The 21,115-nt window shown below is 25.8% G+C and overlaps 3 protein-coding genes across 3 annotated transcripts; all 3 read left to right on the top strand.

The window, feature by feature from the left end:
- Window positions 1-8: 8 nt before the first annotated feature.
- Window positions 9-2,788, top strand: LOC114124325 (gamma-glutamyl hydrolase-like; the record flags this gene model as incomplete). The annotated part of the gene is made up of 4 exons (XM_027987545.2): window positions 9-235; window positions 302-413; window positions 627-859; window positions 2,256-2,788. Coding segments are annotated over 4 exons (954 nt in total), but the record flags the coding sequence as incomplete, so codon positions are not given.
- A 1,330-nt stretch (window positions 2,789-4,118) lies between these two features.
- LOC114124327 (gamma-glutamyl hydrolase B-like) lies at window positions 4,119-9,025 on the top strand. Its single transcript, XM_050201777.1, has 4 exons — window positions 4,119-5,022; window positions 5,089-5,200; window positions 6,727-6,959; window positions 8,636-9,025. Exons 1-4 carry the CDS (start codon window positions 4,793-4,795, stop codon window positions 9,003-9,005), a joined length of 945 nt encoding a protein of 314 aa, XP_050057734.1. The 5' UTR covers window positions 4,119-4,792; the 3' UTR covers window positions 9,006-9,025.
- A 2,811-nt stretch (window positions 9,026-11,836) lies between these two features.
- Window positions 11,837-15,265, top strand: LOC114124336 (probable cytochrome P450 6a13). The gene is made up of 4 exons (XM_027987563.2): window positions 11,837-12,900; window positions 13,873-14,094; window positions 14,308-14,559; window positions 14,709-15,265. The coding sequence occupies exons 1-4, from the start codon at window positions 12,009-12,011 to the stop codon at window positions 14,876-14,878; spliced, it is 1,536 nt and encodes a 511-aa protein (XP_027843364.2). The 5' UTR covers window positions 11,837-12,008; the 3' UTR covers window positions 14,879-15,265.
- The last annotated feature ends 5,850 nt before the right edge of the window (window positions 15,266-21,115 follow it).

Genomic DNA, 21,115 nt, shown 5'->3' with positions numbered 1-21,115 from the left:
TCAAAACGTATTTACCAGTTTTTCTTATTCTAATTTTGAGTTTTGTTACAAAACTAACCATTTGTAATGAAAGACCAGTGATTGGAATACTAACACAAGAAATTTATTTGTCAAGTTTTAAAAATATAAGACCACGTAATTACTCATATATAGCCGCATCTTATGTTAAAGCAATTGAAGCTTCTGGAGGACGAGTTGTGCCAATTTTTACCAACAGAACTACTGAATACTACAAGTATGGAACAATAGAATAATTACATTTTGTACAAGGTAATTAATTAACAAATATAAAATGTTATAGGGATGTAGTGAAAAAAGTAAATGGTATTTTGGTCCCTGGAGGAAGAAGTGTGTTTAATAAAAGTTTTGGAATAGGTCAATCGACAAATGAAATTTTTCACATTGCAAAAAATGTAGGTATATAATATAATATAAATAAAGAAATCAGTAGTTAAATACTTTCATGATGAAAATTTCTTATTATTAATGAACAAAATTGTCCGTTTTTCAAACAAAAAATATTAACAATTATTAACACACAGGTTTTATTTAGGATTTAAATTCTATTTAATTTCAATGTTTTTAAATTCATTCCAAAAGACCTTAGGCTATGAATTTTTTTCTAGATAAACGATAATGGAGATCAATTTCCAATTCTTGGAATTTGTCTGGGATTTGAACTTCTTCTAGTCACATCCATTAACGGAAAAAATCCTCTGAGAAGCTGTGATTCTAATGACGTGAATTTACCTCTAAATCTAATACCAACAATGGAAAAGAAAAGTGTGTTATTCAAAACAATGCCAAAGGATGTTCGGAATATACTACTTACAGAACCAGTTACAGCTAACCATCATAAGTATGAATTAATTCTATAATTACTTTTATTTATGTATCATACAATTAAAAAAATTTAAAATATTATAATTTATTGTTATAGTTGAGATGTTTCACTCATACTCATTGGTGGTTTTTTTTGGGGGGAAAGGGAAATTTCAACAGCTCTTTACCCCTCAAATTGAATAGTATGATTGATTGTGTAAATATAAATCTAAGAATGTATCAAATGTACTCCAGATGATGAAAGATCAGACAAGAAATAAATAAATTTAAATCAAATGTACACCAATGATCTATTTTATAATAATTAATAAGTAGTACAGAAAAATACCATTTCATATTAATATAAACCAACATTATTAAATGAATTACATTTTGTATAATGTTAATAATTTAATACTTTTAATTTAACTGTGAAACATTCATAATTAACCATTCATTAAGTCAGTGGTTTTCAACCTTTTTAACCATGCGGTACACCTATTTATATAATATCACCGAATGGCGAATATTGATAATAGTATTGGTAAATACATATTTATTCGTGGCGCACCAGTTGAAAACCACTGCATTAGGTAATGAAAAGTATTTTAATAGTACATGAAATTTAATTATAATAATGTATTATTAAAATCAATTAGATGATATACTTACAGAATTATAATTTTAGATCTGAATACATATTTTCAAGACACTAATATAATAATGTTTTTACTATTGGCAATTTCGCGTTATGATCAACGAGGTAACCATCCGTAGTCAGCGAGAGTAGTCGAAACGGCTGATTACACTCACCGACCGCGGACAGTCAATAGATACATTTTTTTAAACCTAATAATACATTAGCACTTAGTTATAATTTTTTTTAAATTTTTAAAATTTTATCTTCTTGAATATAAGTATACGACCACAGAAAATATGACAAAATAAATTTAAATACTTTAAAAATCTTGAGTTACCATATTATATTATATTTATGTACTAAATTTAATTAAATATTCATGGAAAGATTTATCTTAACATTTTAATAAGAAATTTCAAAGTAATTTTTTTTTTTTTTTTACAGTCACTGTAATACAAAAAAGAACTTGTCTTATAGTGTATACTGTATAATATTATATAAACTACGTATAGGTACTTACTATTACTATAATATTATTGCAATAATTTTGTTCCTACATAGCTCTAATTAGTCTAATTCAATGTAAAGAAGATAGGAAGATAAATTAAAAATAAAAATTTTTAAAGACTTGAAAATTTCTAATTGATCTTGAGTTTCAATAACATATTAAATATATATATATTAATAAATTATGCATTAAAATTGATAATGATTTCGTTAATTTGTATATGTACCTACTAACTTTTTATGAGGACTATTATAAAAATGTTCACTGTACCTTGCTTTTTTACAGAAATTGTATAACACCACAGAACTTTACATCAATGAAGTTAGATAAGTTTTGGAACTCCATAACAGTCAATAAAGATTCAAATAATTTAACATTCATATCCATAGTAGAAGCAAAAAAATATCCATTTGTAGGATTACAATTTCATCCAGAAAAAAATTCATATGAATGGAAAACAAATGACCCTCATAGTTGGTCAGCAATACATTCAGCACGCTATTTTTATGATTGGTTTGTCAATGAATGTCGTCAAAATAATCACAGATATATAAAAAATAATATACTGGAAAATGAACTAATTTATAACTATCCTACTACTTATATGAATAATTTGTCTTCTGTTTTTGAACAAGTATATCCTTTGATGGATAAGTATCTATTATGAATTTTACAATAGTCTAATAACTATAAATAGTTTAGTTGTTTGGTATGTTCTTTATTCCATTTCAAACTTATAACTGTATTATTGATATTATTTATGCTTTAATACACTTATGAACAAAGTATCTGTTATATTAATAAAATACACATCAAGATATTAATCTGTTTAAACTTTAAATTGCATTTAAAATTATAAAAGATATATAGAATAATATTCTACCTCTTAAAATAGTTTTATATTTTATAAATATATAACGCCTATCATAGAACTTAAAATACAAAATATCTACTATAAAGTAGATTTTTAATTTTAAATAAGGTTAAAACTTAAAATTCCTACATATTTATACCTAAATTTATGCAGATTAAATCATTTATATTAACTTACTCTTAAAACTACTTAAAACAACTCATAAAAAATTATAGATCAATAAATTACTAATGTACAAACTTTATACAATATAAATGTAACATTGTAACTTGTAACAGTTTAACGAATAATAATATCTGTACTTAATTCAGATGGGTCCGCGGAGCACCTAGATTAGTTTCGCGGAGCCCTAAGGTTCCGCGGATCACAGTTTGAGAACAGCTAGATTATGGTACGATTATCAGCTAATTTAATAACTACTGAACGAAAACCGGAACTGTTACATCACCAACTTTGGCGATATTTTTCGGTATGGGAAGATTTGTTTTCTGCATAAGGTTATAATAAGGTTAGGTATACCTATAATTTATTTAATCTATTCTGTAGCTTTATAAACATTTAATTTATTCTGTATTCTGTATTCTTAATTCTTATTCCAATTATCGTCAAATTAAACTAATATAGTATTTTAGATGTTTTTTAAGAAACCCTGAACCTATGTCAATTAAATTATTATCAATACGATTACGCGTCTAACACTCTAACCTCATCTTACGAGTCTCTGAAGATTTTCTGTATCATTCTGTAATATAATTATTCCAGTATGTGCTAGAATGCCCATCTTATAATCACATTCGTGTAGAAACGTATTCATATTTTTACCTTCTTTATTACAAAACTACATTTCAAATGCAAGTACATGAAGATGAAGTACCTACATTACCCCTAAGTTATGAGCTAAAGCAATCGCTCTATTACAAAAAACACAAATAATGAAAATATATTTTTTCGAATTTTAATCAATCGTTCTATTAAAACTCACCCTGAATATATTTTTATAAAATTCGGTAAATGTCAAATGAAGTATAGAAGTATAGAGTAGTATATGTTTATTTTAAAATTTCGAGTATGAATGAACCATAACTCCCAAAAACTTCCTAAAATATTATTAAATTAAGATTAATGAGAAATAAAAATTGAAGATTATATTAAAAAAATAAATACAAACTCTTAACTTGATTCGAATATGTCAATAAATCTCTTTTTTATAAGTAAAATTTGTGATTCATATTAACAGCGTTTAAATTTTGAGTCATTTAAGTAATTTTATTTTATAATTTAATGTATACGCCGTGGATGCTAAATTAGAAATTTTCGTGATATTTAGTACATTTAAGTCATATTCACATATTATAAGTTCAGTTTATGGTGTTCTCTGTTCTTATTGGTTTTTGTTTTAGTTGGGTGCCACTAAAAATATGTTTAAATAAAACAAATTCATTACAGAATAATAGCTACATCGTTTTCCAAATCAGTTAATATTTATACTATTTTTAATACATTTTTACATACCTAGCTAATAGCTATAATACCTATAAATATGTGATACGTGGTGTATTACATATATTTGATTTACAAACCCAGTTAATAACGTATAAGTTTGGAAATATTTTAGTAAATATATAGTATTATAAATTATTACTAAATGATATCGAGAGTTTGAGACAATGTTATATACGAGGTGAGATGAGGAACATCAAAAGATTACAGACCTGCGTCCGATACAGAGTCCTAAGGTTAAACTATATACATAAATATATTATAATGTTAATTTAATCAACTGATTACATAACACAGAGTGCAACAAAGTATAATACACATTTTAATTGTTTATAAAATTATATTACATTGTATGCTTAAACACAATATGTGTATTCTACATTGGTAAGTGCTGGTAGCTGCAACATTGTTAACATTTAAATTTAGTTCAGTTAACATTGATATCAATATGTATAAACCAGTTTTTCTTATTCTAATTTTGAGTTTTGTTACACAACTAACCATTTGTAATGAAAGACCAGTGATTGGAATACTAACACAAGAAGTTTATTGGTCTAGTGTTTACGATTTAAAACCATCTAATTACTCGTATATAGCTGCATCTTATGTTAAAGCAATTGAAGCTTCTGGAGGAAGAGTTGTACCAGTTTTTACCAACAGAACTACTGAATATTACAAGTATGTAACAACAAAATAATTACATTTTGTTCAAGGTAATTAATTAACAAATATAAAATTTTATAGGGATGTAGTGAAAAAAGTAAATGGTATTTTGGTCCCTGGAGGAGGAAGTGCGTTTGATATTAGTTTTGGAATAAGTCAATCGACAAATGAAATTTTTCACATTTCCAAACAGGTAAAATAATTTATAATTTAATATTTAATTTAGACTCTATAAATATTAATAAAATATGAAGAAAAATTTAGACGATTCATGTTTATTATACTTACGTTGCACGTTGCACAATAAGCCGTACTTACAGCAAAAATAATATAAAAATACTTCAAAGATCGCCATATGAAAGATGAATATTCAAAGATAAAAAAACGACTTTGTATTAAAATCGATTAAGAACAAGTGGATTTATTTTAATTAATTTTATTTTTTATATTTAAAAGATAAATGGCACATTTTTCAGGTCGAATTGGACTGATTTATAAATGTATGTTAAATAGAGCCAAAAAAAGATTAGAAATTAATCTAGAAATTATTATTATTTAGATATCCACCTATTATAAATACTGAAAATAAATTTTAGTCTTATAGGACTTCACAAACACTTTAATATCTTTATTTTTAAAATAGCAAAGTTCATTAAATCTCATTATTTGACAAAGTGTGGATATTTTTCCATGTAGCACATGTTTGAATAAAAACGTATTGTCTCTGTTACCCCAATTAGTATTGTTATTGATTATAGAATAGACAATTTTATTCTATAATCAATGGTATTGCTAATATAGTAACAACTTGTTAAATAAAATTATCATTACATTCTAATAAAGTAAATAGTAAATAATGAGTAATTGCTAAAGAATGGTGTCACAATATAGCCATGCTCCAACTTTGGTTGTAATGTATGCGGCTGATGAAATGTAGGCATTTCCCTAAACTACAAATCTTTATATTAATGCATTAAAAATAATAAATATTACTACTTCTAAACTTTTTATTAAAAAATAATACATTTTTATAAATATATTATTGAAAAATAAAATATTTTATTAAGACGTGTTTGTTGAAAATGGTATAATATTATAATTCATGACACATAATTAAGCCACGAACATCGATTTTTATATTATATTATGTACCTACATATTTTATTATTATTTTTTAAACTATTAAAAACCAGAAACTGTTTAAGGTGAAATAATTATTATACGGCCTATGATGTTAAATAGTCACAAAAAATTAATTTAACTTTTTGGTAGACATTTTTTTTTTTTTAATAATAATTACAAAACATATAAAGAACCTTATATTAAATCTTCAAATCATATAACTTATAAGTATAAAAAAAAATTGTTTATGAATTAATAAAAATAAATAATTGTAAAATAATTTGTGATTTTCCTAATGTAAGTACTCGTAAACAAATGTTTACAAAATTCTAACTTTAAACGCTTATAGCAAAAATATTGTGATTATACATTTTTGATATTGTTAAACTGTTACTAGCTTAAAGGTGGTAATAGATAGAAAAAATACCATCAATGTAATAATATGTAAATAAATAAACGGTCTTTAGTTTTTACATCACACTTCAAAAAGTATTAAAATGCTTATTATATTCACTCAATTCTATAAATCAATTTAATTAAATATGTTTTTCAATTTATTTAGAAAGATCTTATAAGTTATAAATTTTTCTTTTATAGATAAATGATGATGGAGATCATTTTCCAATACTTGGAATTTGTCTAGGATTTGAACTTCTTCTAATTGCATCCATTGATGGGAAAAACCCTCTAACACACTGTAATTCTAATGACATGAATTTACCTCTAAATCTAATACCATCAATGGAAGAAAAAAGTGTGTTATTCAAAACAATGCCAAAGGATGTTCGGAATATACTACTTACAGAACCAGTTACAGCTAACCATCATTCGTATGTTAACTATTCAATTTAAACAAACCGTAAGACTATAATAAGCTAGGTATTCAGTCAATTGATCATAAATAATTGATTGCAATGACAATTAATCGAAAATTATCTAATATACAAATATATATATTATATATATTAGTATTAACTATTAATGAAATAGGTCTTTTTCATAAAATTTTAAGGACTACAAAAAAAATTATCGAAATGACCCTGAGTTTTCATTTTGAATACATATGTTACCAGCATTAGCTTTTATTCAAAAACAGACGATAGACGTAATAAAATGTTATAATAGGTATATTACTATTTGACACAATAGTTATTAGTTATCACATAGATAAATTATAATGATAACTTACTTGGACCGCTGTTAGATTATTTCAAAAATACATGAGTATAAAAATCAGAAAGAAGAGGAAAAAGAAAACTACCAAAATATGCAATCAAAACATATAACTGGAACTATTTAAGATTTTTGGGAGGAGGTTTGGGAAACGAGCATTCTAAAAAAAAATTTAATAAGACGGAGTAGCTAAAATAAAAATAAATATTAACCAATAATAAATTATAATAATACAGATAGGTATTGTATATTTTCTTCATGGCATAGAATAATAATGATATCTTAATGATGTCTCCGTTTCTCATATAATTTGAGTTCGATAGTGTCTACTGTATAGTATTAAGTTCTGTGTTGTGCCATTTTTATTAATTTTTAACGTACATTTTTCAACTATAAAAACTACCTAATACAAAAAAAACTTATTGGCGTGTATAACATATAGTTTTGTTTAATTAATTAATATTTAATAATTATAATTTGTATCAAAACAATATTTATCAATTTTTACAGTAGAATATACATTCTTAATATCATTTTTCCATGTTATTTTTAACATTTTTTTGTTATTTTATGTATTTTTTTTATATTTATTTTTAGACCATCAAGTTCCGGACCCTAGCAATTAGTAACTAAATTAATACTATTTTATCTCATTCTTTCGGTTAGGCACATAGTACATACATATGTTAAGTGGATTATAAGGTAACAATTTATTACTCGCCGGACGATATAGACGTAATTCAAAGACTGAGACCGAATTTAGAGTAATTTCAAGTTTGTATTTAATAATATTGTTAATAATTGACTGTTATCATATATATGTTTATATGATTATACGTTTATTATGTAATCCGACAGTGGTAAAGAGGAGGTGTCGGTATAACCGTATATAACTGTATAAATTGTCATCAAGCCAAATGGGGGAGGAAGTGGATCCTAAATCACAATGTAGAAGGACAATGTCAAGCTACGTAAGAACATTACGTAATTTTGAGCGTTCCCAATTAAGATACATTTTTGAACAAACTACCAACTAATATCATTGGGATTAATTTTAAAATGTCTTATAGTGTATACTGTTTAATATTATATTAACTAAGTATAGGTATTTACTATTACTATAATATTATTGCAATAATATTATTCTTACATAGCTCTAAATCAATGTAAATAAGATAGCAAGATAAATTAAAAATAAAAATTGATCTTGAGTTTCAATAACATATTAAATATATATATTTATTAATTATGCATTAAAATTGATAATGATTTCTACTTAAACTTTTTATGAGGACTATTATAAAAATTTTCACTGTACCTTGTTTTTTTACAGAAAGTGTATAACACAACAGAACTTTACATCAATGAAGTTAGATCAATTTTGGAACTCTATAACAGTCAATAAAGATTCAAATAATTTGACATTCATATCCATAACAGAAGCAAAAAATTATCCTTTCGTGGGATTACAATTTCATCCAGAAAAAAATGCATATGAATGGGAAAAAAATGACCCTCATAGTTGGTCAGCAATATATTCAGCACGCTATTTTTATGATTGGTTTGTCAATGAATGTCGTCAAAATAACCATAGATATATCAACAATAGTACACTAAAAAATGAATTAATTTATAATTACCCCACTACATATGTAGGAAAGTTAAACTATACTTTTGAAGAAGTATACTTTTTTAGTGAATAAAAATTAATTTTCGCTTTAAATGTTTCAATCTATAAGGAAAATATATGCTTACTGCTTTTCAGTATTCACAGAAGTATAGTATTAAAATTTGAGTTGTATAAGTTGATATAATATCATATAAATATATATTACTATTATGTACCTATAAAAATTATATATCTACTAATAATACTTGTAATAAAAGCAATATTAAAAAAAAATATAAGATCAACCTACCGTTACTATAAGTATATGCAAGAGTAAAATAATTGACTCTTTAATAGCTCTGTCAAAAAGTAAAACACATATTATAATGAAATATAGTCTAACAGATATCAGACCGTTTCGGTTTAGATTGTTTAGAATCGTGTTTCGTATACAATAATTATTGAATTTAAATTTAACACACCTACGATTGTGACCTATATGACGTCTTATATGTAAGGCACTACAGCAGAGTGGTACCTAGTACCTATCCACTTAGTTACATTTTTATTTTATTTTATTATTTTATTACAAAATTAAAAATTTTTATATACTATAGGTATACTTTCCCCAGGATTAATCTATCTTTCTATCTTTTTCATTATATGTTAGTCTTAGTTTAAATATATAATATAAGCACAATTAAAATGATTCATTTTAATATTTTACTATTTACTATTTCTTAGTTCTGGATATTAAGCTTAAAAAATCTGGAGACAGATTCAATAAATGCTTGAAAGCTAACTTAAATACAATACCTATTTTTATGATTGGTGTATAAAATGATTATTAAATTAACTTGATTATAGCTTACATTAAAAAAAAATTTATTTTCATCGTTATTAGTTTAAATTTAGGAAGAAATTTAAAGACACTTCTTTGACAAAAGTTAACAGCGTCAGTCTTCCACTGTTAAAACAAACTATATTTTTTAATAATTTTTCTTTTTTCGCTGTTTTATACTTGGCTGTGTTGTGGTGCTCCTGAGTAAAATATAAATTTCATCCTGAATTCCAAGTAAATTTTCTAATAACACAAAAATGTTGGGGTAAGCGGAAGCTGTACCAAAACTATCATTTAATTTCGCATGAATACTTTTTCAACTATTTATGGTATTATTATAATTATTTTATTTGATGTATTACTAAATGGACATTTCTAACCTTGATACGTATCGGACGCCGATCTACTGACTACTAGCAAATTATATAGGTACCTAATATGTTTCCAGCGACAACCTTTCGGATACACCGTTTAACTTGAATTTTGTTATTAAGAAATAAGATAACATCAAAAATCAAAATAAAATATCACCATGGATCCAATTGAGCATTATTAAATAACCCCGCGGACCCAACTAATTCTTGTTTATTTTAAGCAATCGAATATCTTGGGATTCCAACTCATGTTTTCCTAATATTATACATTTAAAAATAATGTCTTGATTTCAGAGTTGTGCAAAATTGTATTTGATAACTATTCGAATAAATATGTACCTATTTTAAATAGGTACTAAAATAATTTTCAACTATGATTAATCGAATAAATTTTGGTTAATTTATTTTGAATTATAATCAAAATTAGTTAGTTATTAAAAATTAAAAATTAAAAATTTGTTAAAATTATTTATTTTCATTTTTGTTATTATTATTTACCACCATTTGTTATTGCTGTAATTATTATTTTTGTAATATTTTGTTCAAGGAAACAAACAATGATTGAAAGTATTGTTATTTTAATTTATTTAGAGTTAAAATAATTATATAATCTATAATCTACCTAAGTAGGTATACCTATAATAAAATTAAAACATAAAATTTATTCAATTCACACGGGTTGTTTTATGAGTCATTTAAAGAGTTAAGTTTTTTTAATAGCTTCAACTGACGTCATTATACGGTATTACGATTTTCTATTTCTATTTTTTGTTAAACGTCAAAATCAAGTTGTCTCCTCTCACCGACTGCGACCTTCATATTATAAATGTACTTTTTGGTTACCTAACTAGTTTGCGAATAATCACTTTATAGTACTAAATTATACTTATATTATATTTATTTAGATTTTATATTAGTTAAGGCATCTAAAGTAAATTACAATTTTACGAGGTACTCGTGTGCCAGTTCACTCTTTTTATCAAAACTTAAATTTTGACTTACAACAAATTAACCATGTAGGTACTTGTTAAAAATTAAATTTTATAAATCGAAATTTTCGGTTCACGTTCGCCATTTAATGTATATGTGTGTATTTTTAAGTAAAATAATACTTATTAGTAGAAGTTTGAAAATACGGTGATTGTGATTGACGTCCGATAGTCAAATAACCGCACGCAGATAGAAACAATAAAATCATGATCATTATTTGAAAAGTGAATTTAAGCCGTTGCTAGTCACACCAATAAATTGAACTGACTTCATAAAAGTTCAAATGAGTTCAAGTCTACCGTTTAACTACCGTTAACTAAAAATTTGTGAAATTCAAGTGAACGGTTGATAAATTATACTTTATATTTTATAATTTACTAGCTGATACTAGTGATACTCACGCAATATGTATACATTGTATAGTTTGTAACACCGTTTAAGATATATCTTAAACCGTGGTCTGTAATTTGACATAAAGTATAATTTTAAATTGACTAATATCTAAAAATAAACTTATTGTAGTCATCGTAATTATCAGTAGGGCGTAAGTATATTAAAGAACAAACAAGTTGACCTCGAAAAGAATACACCTATGAGAGGTTGTAATATTTAGTTCGTATCCCTTCTATTTATTTTTGCGTACACAAGTCTTCGTGCGTAGTTACTTGGGATATTATATGTAAACGTGAAATGATAAAAATTCAAACGCAATAGTGTAAGTACATCAGTAAATGTTGCCACAATTCGAATCTAACTCAGTACGTTTGAGTTACATACTGTGCACGGCAGAAATCGAAGAATACGCACACCGTGACATGCACCGTTGCAGTGAACTCGGCAACGGACATTACAATAACTTATCATCAACCTAATATTATTACTTATCGTCATAATGATTTCGAGGGACATCATCAATTATCTATTTGATTCATCAACGGTTATCGGCGTGGCCATTGCAGTATTGACGATCGTTTACTATTATTCAACTAGCACTTACGGAAAATGGCGAAAACTAAACGTGCCCCACGAGCCACCGTGGCCGTTGGTCGGTAACACGTTTAAAATGTTAGCAACGCTCGAACACCAAATTGACACATTTGACGGAATTTACAAACGGTTTGCCGACGAGAGGTATTGTGGTTTCTATCAAATGAAGACGCCGTTCCTGATGATCCGTGATCCCGAGCTCATCAACGCCGTACTGATCAAAGATTTCTCGCATTTCGCGGATCGCGGCTTTCACAAGGAACCGTCGACAAACATACTAGCTAATGGGCTGTTCTTTTTGTGCGGTCCCAAATGGAAAATAATGAGGCAGAAACTAAGCCCGGGATTCACGTCCGGTAAATTAAAACTGACCCACGACCAGATAGTGGCGTGCAGCGATGAGTTGATGCGGTTTATCACGGCCAAAATAAAGGAAAACGATCAGCTCGAAGTCAAAGAGATCATGAGCAAATACTCTACAGACGTCATCGGGACGTGTGCTTTCGGTTTGAAATTGGACACCGTCAAGAACGACGATTCGGATTTTCGCAAATATGGAAGGCAAATAATCCAAACGAATTTCAGAATTATTTTTACCCAGATATTGTCACTTATGTCGCCAAGATTGACAAAACTGTTGGGAATCTCCGAGTTTTCACCCGATGCTTCGAACTTTTACGAGTCAGTATTAAACGAGGTCATCAGGGACAGAGAGGCGAACGGCATAGTCAGACATGATGTGGCGCAGAGCTTGATTGAAGCAAGAAAACAATTGGTGTTGAATTCGACGGAAAAAGGTAAAATTAATACCTATATTTTATACTTATTCTACCGATCACCTAACAATTTTATTATATTACACAAAAAAAAACAACAATAAATTAAAAATAATAAATTTGGTCTAACGTCACTTTTAATTCAGTTAATATTTTTTTTTACACCAAAATATAAAATATTTATTTATTAAACACATAATGAGTTAAAATACCTAGTAAAAATATTTATAATACAATTTATTTAAAAAGATTTACTTGTTGCTTAGTAGGTGGTCTCCTAGGCCACCTGATATCATTCCATGAGACTTTTTTTGGGAAAGTCTTTAAACAATATTTAAAAAAATTATTATTCATTAGTTCTAAAAAACGATGTCGAGTATTTTCTAAATTACCAGAAAAAACAATAATAACAAAAAAAGGGTGAGATAGTAACCGCTCTGGTATACTGTGTACTGTTAACGTTAAGGTACCTTATTATTCAGTAAGTCATTGTAATGTATACATGTAAATATTATAATTGATTCTGTATGAAAACGATCTGCCAGCCTATATTACTAATTATATTTTATTATTCAAATTATATTATATTATATTATTATTCTTATTTTGTTATTAATTTTAAATTATTACCTAATGAGCAAATTATTTTACCATTATAAACACAGTAGTTAAATTCAGGAGCGTACAAATGGACAAGGACCGAGATGGTTTCGATAAATTTCCGTTCAAAAAAAAAAACATAGTTTCTGAATTCTTCTGAATTTCTTCTGAATGATATAAATGTATTTAATTTAGTATTTTTCTATAGTCTTTGTGTATTATAATAAGTTATTATTTTAAACCTAGGTACTTGGAGAACCTATTGTTTTTGTAGTGTATAATTTTTTGTCGAATATTATAATGTATCGAATGAAATTATATTTCTCTATACATGTTAGTGTAAAGAGTAAAGACTGAAGACACAGTGTTTTGATCACTTATTATTTTTTGCAGATGGATTTACCGAACAGGATATTGTCGCCAATGCGATTCTGATGTTCCTTGCCGGTTTTGAACCCGTGTCTTCCACGTTGAGTTTCTGTTTGTATCAGTTAGCAATAAACCAAAATATTCAGGACAAAATGCGTGACGAGATGAATTCTAAGTTGAAAGAACATGGACAAATGAACAATGATTTTCTCATGGATCTACATTACACCGATATGGTATTAGCAGGTAAATATAACATTCTACGATTATAATGTTACACATATACCTACATTATATAGTCGTATAGGTAGGTTAAATATGTACAGACGTACAGTGTCAAGAATTTCCAACAAGTTCATTTTTATTTTTAACGTAATTAACTGCTTTTAAAATCGCTATTACGTTTAATGAATACCTATATAATATTGTCTAACTGATGATTTTATATATTTTATATAGAAACAGGACGTATGTACGGAATAACTACCGCTTTATTCAGAGAAACAGTGAAAACATACCAGATACCCGGCGAGTCTTTGGTTATTGAAAAGGGGACCAAAGTTATAATACCTATATATAGTATTCATCACGATTCAAAATACTACCCCGATCCGGAAACATTTGATCCAGAAAGGTTTTCCCCGGAAGAAAAGGCTAAACGGCCGTCTACTACTTATTTACCGTTTGGTGACGGACCACGGTTTTGTATAGGTAAATACTAAATATATTTAGTAATACAGTATAATTATACAATGCATTTATGCATATAAATATAATATATTATTGTGTAAAGGTTTCAAACATTTTATATTTATTGTTACATATGTGTATATTTATATTTATTTTATGTCATTAAATAGGAAAACGATTTGCCGAATTGGAAATGAAAATGGTTCTTTCACAACTATTGACGACGTTTCGAGTTTTGCCATGTGAAAAAACTGATTATCCGCTTAAATTTCGAAATGGAATAGCCATAATGGTAACAAAAAATGGAATTTGGCTGCGTTTTCAATCAATTTCAAAATGATTATTGGTGCTTATAACTTGTTACAAATTATGCTCTCAACTAATTATATTGTTATTATTACTATGGTAGATGGGACCTATAGCATAGGTCAAAAAAATATCTATTTTGATTATTATTATAATATAGTGTAAATTATAGATAAATTTCAATATCTAAATCTAAACTTTTACAAATTCTTAAAAATATTAAAATAAATGTTATTCATTTTTATTTATAAACGTAAGATATGTACCAATATGCAATTATAATGACATTTTCAATATTGCTATTTATGTTAAATACTAATAGTACTTAAAACATAATATATTATTATACATCCTAATAACTTAATGTGTTAAATAAATTCACAATTGTTTTATAATTTAATAAAAAGTGAATATCATTGAATATGTAATATGTATACACTATACATTATATTTTGCATACTCTTTTATTTAGGTATTTCGATAGAGCTTAAAGTTCTTATACTACTGTTTATAAAAATTATAACTCATAAGAATCCATATCACCATACCTAAATTATTATTTGATAAATCTCTACATGTTATAATGGCCTCAAGGAATAAAGCATGTCAATGTTTTGTTGTTCTTAAGTGATGCCACTCCATATATGATGAAAGCTGTCAGAGGTAAAAAAAATCATGTATTTTAAAATGGAACACATAAATTGTTTGACTCATGGTGTGGATTACACAAGATTTCGAAAAAAATTCGTAAACACTTCCCTAGAGTAGATCAACATTTATTTCGTATCAAAAAAATATTTTTGAACTGCCCCTCAAATATTCAATAAACCAAGAAAATGGCACTTAACATTCTTTAATCTTTTACTATCATAACTGGTATTCACCAGATGGGGTAAGTACATGTCTAAAAGCTGCTATTTATTTTTGTGAACATTTTTAAATTTTGAAAAATATTATTATAGGTCTGGACAAAAATGATTTTACGTCAATTTAAAAAACACAAGATCTTATATGAGGGATAAAAATGATAATGTAAAACATAATTTAATTTGTATTAATGTTAACTTTGAAACTCTGACTAATGCTTAGTTCTATTACAACGTTATATAGGAACTTTAGGACTCTTAATGATTTAATACAAATTATAAAATATATTGATATTAAAATTGAATCAGCAACACTGCAGCAGTTAAAACTTTAAAAGAATTAGAAATTAAATTTAAAAAAAAATTGAATGCTGTACTTGGAAAAATACTATATTTAAAATTATGTTAATAATTTCGAAAACTTCAAATGGCGAAAAAGCTTCAAATGAGTGTTTTCCTGTAGAAATTTCAAATTTGCAATTCATTTAATGAACGTGGAGGAAGTTTGATAAATATTTAATATTCAATAAACTTCTTTCGTTTCATTTTGATAACATCAAATATACGATAAATTTTGATTGATTAGTAAGCTCTTATAATTTTTATTTTATAAATTTAAAAAAAAATTAATTTTTATTAATTTTAAACCTATTATTTATAATTTTACAGCTCTTTTCTTAATTATTTTAAGAAGGTTATTAATTTCCGAGCCATTCTTATAATATATAAACTGTTACAAAAAACTGTACCAACAAATAATCTGGTATACCTTATACCTAAGAACCTAATATTTAGCAATCAACAAGAAATGTAGAATAATTATACTCATTTTATTAGAGATTTAAATAAAAAATAATAATTTAATCAAATTAAATAATGCAAATAAAACGTAGAAAATAAATTTAAATAACCATAGATGATACCGTTTAAACACTCTTGTATGCATTTAAGAATTATCTATCAAAGTATAATAGACTTATATTTATATTTTTAAGATTAAGACAATTTATGTAATGAAAATAATCTAACCTATATCCCTACCTACAATGATTCTTGCAAATACAATATAGATGACTGTCAAGCATGTTAAGTTGCCTATGCGTGCATCTTTCTTATCGCAAATTGATATTATTATGAACCCGCAAAATTCTAAATGGTAAAATAGTTGAAATAATTTAATAGTGGCAATACAATTTTTTTAACAATTTAATGTTAGTATTTTAGGTTTAAATTAGTAAGTGTCGATATTTTATTTAAATTATCTCTTTTATTTATTATTGCTATTATTATGCTGTACCTATAATTCAACGACTTTTGCAGAACTATCTGATATGATATAGGTACCCCTTAAGTCGTATTTTAGTATTTATAATATATACTATGCATTTCATATTAATTTGTTATATTTTATTCGAGCTTATACCTACATTTCTTAATTTTTTCTTTGTAAAATACAACCAACACAAAAAACTATGTGCATAGTTATTTTCATAATTCATAATTGATATTATATTAAATCACAAAAATCATAATGCTTAAATTCGTGTGAGTAGAACAAGGTAATTTCAATACTATCTGAATGGTATATATCAACTATCCTAGTCTATAATAACTTAATTTATACATCAGAATTTAATGTTTATAACATTATGAACATATATATTTTTTTAATTAAATATGCACTTTTATTTCATTTAAAAAAAATTAATTGTATAAATTACAGTAAATAATAAAAGTGTTTTAGTTTTTGTAATAATATGAGCATAAAGATTTTAAAAAACTTAAGATGTTTATTTTAGATTCTGAGTAGAGCGATGAATATATTTTAGTCTTTAAAATTGTTAATTTGTTGCGATATAATGTTTTCATTATTTTTTGTATGAGAGTTGTTAAGTACTTTAGTGAAATCGGTCTGGTAGTTTCAAAGGTAAGCATTTGTGAAACAAACTCAATTTAACGTTTGTATAGTTAAAAATTATAAAATATTATAAAATAAATCAATAACAACAAAATTTTAATAATAAATTATATAAGTACTGATTGAGCACTATTTAATCTACATAAGTACTTATTATTAATATTTTTTATTTACGTTGTTCATTAGTCACATTAAGGTGGAAATCTAGTACTATTATTTTAACTACTTAAAATGCAATAAAAAAATGTCTCACTTATCACAAACAAATTATTAATTTCATTGTAGATAATGTTACAATTTTTTTTTAACTTCCATACAAAATAACAAAATTTAAAATTTATTCTATATTTCAATACTTTCATAACACTTTCGATATATATAATTATATACTTAAACTTGATCAGCCTTCTTGCAATGACCCTAAAAAGTTGTTCTTACAGGCATTTAAAAATATCAAAGTCACACGCGGCATGTGCATAATTTAATTTAATAATTATATTTTAAATTCTAATTGTCTGTCTTTTTCACTCGGAATTTTTTTTTGTATACCTACAATGATAATATATTAATTTAATTAATTTAATTAAAATCGACTGTACAGCAAAAATAGACTGTCTGATTGTAAAATTAATTTTTAAAATAATAAGAAGTTGGTTACCGTTCAAGCAAGCGCTTCAAGAAAAATAAGTATAGTTTTCAGTCAAAATATTTGCCTCTATATTATTGGTATTACCTACTAAGAAAATATTCTATACCTACATGGCTACATGGCAATAATACCTAAATTTTACATTTCTTTAAAGAAAAAGAAAGGCCCAATTATAAATAAATAATTGTTAGTAATTTACTATTAAAAATATTCATGTTGAATAATTATATAGTAGGTACTGACTGTTATTTGGGTCATACAAGATGTATGTAGGTGTATTTTTATCATGATACTTATATAAGTACTTAAATGTATTCATGGCCTATATTTTGCTAGTTAATTGATAAATATGTAATTTAAAAAATATCTATAAACAAATAATATACAATACCTTTATTTTATAATTTCTAAAAATATATAGTTAAATTATTCTATTGGTATACATTACGATAACATACTATTTTAGAAGAAACTAACAATTTTAAAAATACTTTTTTTATACAATACCTACTAAATTAAAACAATATATTCGGAAAAAAAATTATATTTTTCACTATTTTTATCGTCATTCTTTTTATTTTTTTAACAACATATATATATATATTTAATTTCATATTTTGTAGCAAAATATTATACTTTTTCGATTTTTTAAAATTTTAGACGTGCAAGTATAATAGTTACTTAGCTATAAGTTTTAAAAGTTAAATGAACAAAATATATTCTGCTGTCTATTATAATGGTCCAACATTTTATAGAATATCTCTGTAATCTGTAGTACATAATGATAGATCATAGAATCTATTATCTAATCTAAACTTTATCTAGGTGTACTTATAAAATTAACACTGTGTACGCATATATATCTACTTTCAAAATTAAATTTTTATACAATGAAGTAATTCAAAAAATAATTTTGCTTTGGAATAATTAATTATAAATAAATGTGGACAAAAAAATAAAAATAGCAGCAATAAAAAATAATAAAAACATTAATAATTTTTAAAATATTGAATGTCCTATACGTTTTATGGATAACTTAGTCATATTAGTATACAGTGAATTTTATAAAGGACGTATCACGTATATATTGATTATAATTCAATATTTCACTTAAAGTGTCTAATCATGATAAATAGGATGTACCTACACAATGGTAATTATATTACTACTAATATTGCTAAAAACAACAATCACATTTCCACATGCATGATAGTTAAAATAAATATTATGATCGATCTTGGTTTTGAATCTTGTTTAAGTAATACGACTTGATCATTGATCATATTCACAGTTATGGTCTGTGGATCACAGTAATATGCACATTTAGATGAAATCGATTTAAAATTGACTTACCAATAAAAATGTTGAACGCTAAAAAATAAAATTTAGACCTAGGTCTGCAAGATCTACATAATATATAGGTATAACCAAATCTAGAATAGATGTTTATTATTATATTATACCAATATAATATCTATTTTATCTGTAACGCTACCTATATAGTTATCACTGTACCGTATTGTACGTATTGGCGATGAACCGATAAACTATTATGTATATATAGGTACCTACGTCCTCCTACCTAAAATTGATCTCAATAAAGAAAAAAAAACATTTACAATTATGCAATAGTGCAATGTAGATAGGTAGGTACTACTAACAATTAAAATAATAATTTTCATGATAAACAATACAAACACAATAATATTATAATGGCCATTGGTCACGGATCGTGATCCGAATTATATACGAATGTGGATCATTCACTGTACTAAAATATTAAAATCGGATCGTTAGCGCAGGCGCGCAACGTACAGCAATATTATTGTTCATGTTCTACATCTACAGCGACTCGGCTCGAGGTAATCACGGAGCTATGTATATATACATATTGTACGATATACTCGTTTATTATTATTGTCGAATTTTTATTATTATATAGCGTCGCAAAACGAACGAGAGTCACTGTGCGTCTGTACGCCTATACAGCGTGCGCGCACCCGTCGATGTAGCGTACGGCGTAAAATAACTACCAATAGTTTATACATAGACTTCTGTGATTCTATAATAATATTTTTTACGTAATTATCATTTACAATTATAATGTCAATATGACGTATTGTACCTATACATTTATAAATATGCTATACTCGTGTAATTCGTGTACGTATTTTAATATAATGTAGTCGTATAGACAAATACACGGGAGCTAATAATAATATTTTTATTATAAATAAAAATAGGGATAGGAGTGAGTCATCAATCATTATATTCACTAAAACCATAATATAATTTGATTTTTTTTTTTTATACCAACAAACGTTGAAACGTGTCAACAATACTTCATTGTAGACACTTTTTGACAACTGTTTTTCAATAATGTGAATACCTATAGCTACCTAGTCATGAAGAATTAAAATAACGATTTTGAACCATGTATGAGTTCTCACTGTTCTCATCCACGTTTTAATTTAGTCATATTATACTCATTCGATTTAAATATTAACCGTCAATACTATCTGCAGAGTATCAATAGCTAATCAATCAACTAAAAAAAAATAAAAAATATTTGGAGGAGGCATTAATTTAATATTTTCGAGCTTATAGCTGCCCCTCCATTCCAACTTTGATCCAACAATTAATTATGTAGTGAATACTCTTCCTGTATACATTACATAAAAATATTATATAGGTTATATAGATAAACCGTGCAGAGATATTATGTAGGTAACCTACTATTTTATAGGTTGGTATATTATTGTTATAAGTGCACGTGTATAAGTATACGTAAATACGCAATTTATATACCATAGTTCAATAGTTGTATTATTATTATTT

The sequence above is a fragment of the Aphis gossypii genome, chromosome 2 (genome assembly GCF_020184175.1).
Source record: "Aphis gossypii isolate Hap1 chromosome 2, ASM2018417v2, whole genome shotgun sequence".
In the NCBI taxonomy this organism is placed as follows: domain Eukaryota; kingdom Metazoa; phylum Arthropoda; class Insecta; order Hemiptera; family Aphididae; genus Aphis; species Aphis gossypii.
The sequence above is the reverse complement of the archived record's forward strand: the minus strand, read 5'-3'. Positions and strand labels throughout refer to the sequence as shown.

Coding starts and splice junctions, on each gene's coding strand:
- LOC114124327 (XM_050201777.1), top strand. CDS start 4,793: ATGTATAAACCAGTTTTTCTTATTCTAATTTTGAGTTTTGTTACACAA. Junction 5,201..6,726: donor TTTTTCACATTTCCAAACAG/GTAAAATAATTT, acceptor TTTCTTTTATAG/ATAAATGATGATGGAGATCA. Junction 6,960..8,635: donor GTTACAGCTAACCATCATTC/GTATGTTAACTA, acceptor GTTTTTTTACAG/AAAGTGTATAACACAACAGA.
- LOC114124336 (XM_027987563.2), top strand. CDS start 12,009: ATGATTTCGAGGGACATCATCAATTATCTATTTGATTCATCAACGGTT. Junction 14,095..14,307: donor CACCGATATGGTATTAGCAG/GTAAATATAACA, acceptor TATTTTATATAG/AAACAGGACGTATGTACGGA. Junction 14,560..14,708: donor CGGACCACGGTTTTGTATAG/GTAAATACTAAA, acceptor GTCATTAAATAG/GAAAACGATTTGCCGAATTG.